The sequence below is a fragment of the Microtus ochrogaster genome, unplaced genomic scaffold (genome assembly GCF_000317375.1).
Source record: "Microtus ochrogaster isolate Prairie Vole_2 unplaced genomic scaffold, MicOch1.0 UNK1, whole genome shotgun sequence".
Classification (NCBI taxonomy): domain Eukaryota; kingdom Metazoa; phylum Chordata; class Mammalia; order Rodentia; family Cricetidae; genus Microtus; species Microtus ochrogaster.
The window spans coordinates 27701607-27703500 of record NW_004949099.1 but is presented as its reverse complement, the minus strand read 5'-3'; the positions used below and the strand labels follow the sequence as shown (position 1 = coordinate 27703500).

General features: G+C 51.1%; 1 protein-coding gene across 1 annotated transcript in view; it reads left to right on the top strand.

The window, feature by feature from the left end:
* Positions 1–702: 702 nt before the first annotated feature.
* Positions 703–1894, top strand: part of Sec13 (SEC13 homolog, nuclear pore and COPII coat complex component) — a 13595-nt gene continuing 12403 nt past the window's right edge. The window contains exon 1 of the mRNA XM_005365026.2: positions 703–776. Within this exon, the coding sequence (XP_005365083.1) occupies positions 774–776 (3 nt within the window). The 5' untranslated portion in view covers positions 703–773. The remainder of the gene's footprint in view (positions 777–1894) is intronic.

Here is a 1894-nt window from a genome sequence, read left to right as displayed (position 1 = left end):
AAGGAGGGAGGGAGGGAGGAAAGAAAGAAAGAAAGAAAGAAAGAAAGAAAGAAAGAAAGAAAGAAAGAAAGAAAGAAAGGAAAACCAAAAAGCTAGGGGCAAGAGGTTGGGGGGAGGGGTCTCAAATTGCCCTCTCTTGGAGCAGTCAGAGTCCCTGGGATTAGAGACTTTGGTTTGCTGTCCGTGAAGAAAGTTGGTGCACTAACAGTTGGAGACACTGGGGATTTGGGGGTCCCGACAGGACTTCCAGGATTCCTCATGGACCAGACTCATAGGATCCCAGGGGATCCCTCTGGAAGTCTGGGGTCTCTGAAGTCATCAGCCCTATAGCAGAGCCGTCCTCTAGGAAACATAATAAAACACTGGCCCAGTCTACTCGCGAGATTAACCTGTACAACGTTCGTGATAAAAGCCAGAGGGATCCAGAACCCACGGAAAAGGAGGGTGAGGTTGTAATCACTGGTCATTTCATTTATATATCTCAGAAACCAGGAAAGCCTGGTCCAGGTTTTAAAAAAAAAAAAAAATCGCAAGTGACACTATTGTAAAATCCCGTGATTAGGGTCGCCATAGCAACCAGACTCTCACGGACAACCAAAATAAGAGGGAGGTAGACGGGGCGCTGGTTCCAGAAGCGGCGGAACCTTTGTGTAAGTCGACTGTGTTGCTGACCGGAAGCTCCTAGATGACGGCCTGTCGGCTGCGGGCCGGCACCGGAAGTGAAGCGTTCAGTGCTGCCACGTCCGAGGCCGTGAGTCGCCGCTGCCACAGCTATGGTAAGTGTTGCGGTCCCGGCGGCAGTCGTGACCTTCGGGCTGTCCAGCCCCCCTTTCACTTCCTCAAAGTTTGCGTGTCCTGCCTCTGCGGGTTTCAGAGTGGGAGCTATGATAAGGCCGCCCGGCCTTCCGTAACTCAGAGGCCCGGGCTACTGTGGCACCTCCTGCCAATCTCGTATCTTGTCCTTCGTAATTGGAAAAAAAAAAGCCAAAGTTATCAGAGGAGCTGCTGTCTACGGAGTCCTTAGAACGTTCCCACTGTCGCTCACATTTCCGCCCGCAGGTAGCCTGCGAAGCCAGTGCTGCTGTCAACACTTGAGCTGGGCAGGGGCAAAGCTGAGATCCAAATCCTCCTAACCATTCGGTCCTGCCACCTACTACCTCAACAGAAGTAGTGGCGGGATCAGTTGCTTAGACACAGGGCTCCCGGGTGTGATAACCTTCGGGAAATGGGTGGGAGGCCTAGCTAGTCTAGGGCACCGTCTCGGATTTTACTAACTTCTATGGTATCTGCAGTGTATCTCCACTGCCCCCTGAGTCACTGTGTGAATGAATGAGAACCAGCCGCTGGAAGTCTTAGACCTGATTGGCACAGTGGCCCAGGGAGCTGCCTCCCTTTTCTGTCGCCCTTTGGTCCCTCTGTTGCTGAGTTGGAGACTCTTGAGCTGGTCCTTGAGCTCATTCTAAACGTGTACCTGGTGTGGTTCTGATGAGCTGAAGTGTTTTGACTGCTGTTTCTGACTGTGTTCCAGTAACCCCCTAAGAGTTGAGTGCTCCAAGAGCATCCCAAAGTGTGCATCACAGCCAATGACTTTGGGTGAGAATGGTCAAAAAGAAACACCCAAGGTCCTTTGGCTCACCGGTGTCAAATTACTTTTCCCTCGGCCAGTCTGGATTGTGGGGATTCTTGAGCACACCGCCCACCTTATACTAATGTGTGTTGTGTGGCGCAGTGGGGACAGGGGTGTTTCTGGCCCTGGTAACCTGGACTGTATGCTGAGTGTTAGTAGGTTTGTAGCTAGGGTTTATTCCCAACGGTGTGGCTTTGGCAAGGCTTTTCTCTTCACTGACTCTTTTTTTTTTTTTTTTTTTTTTTGATTTTTTGAGACAGGGTTTCT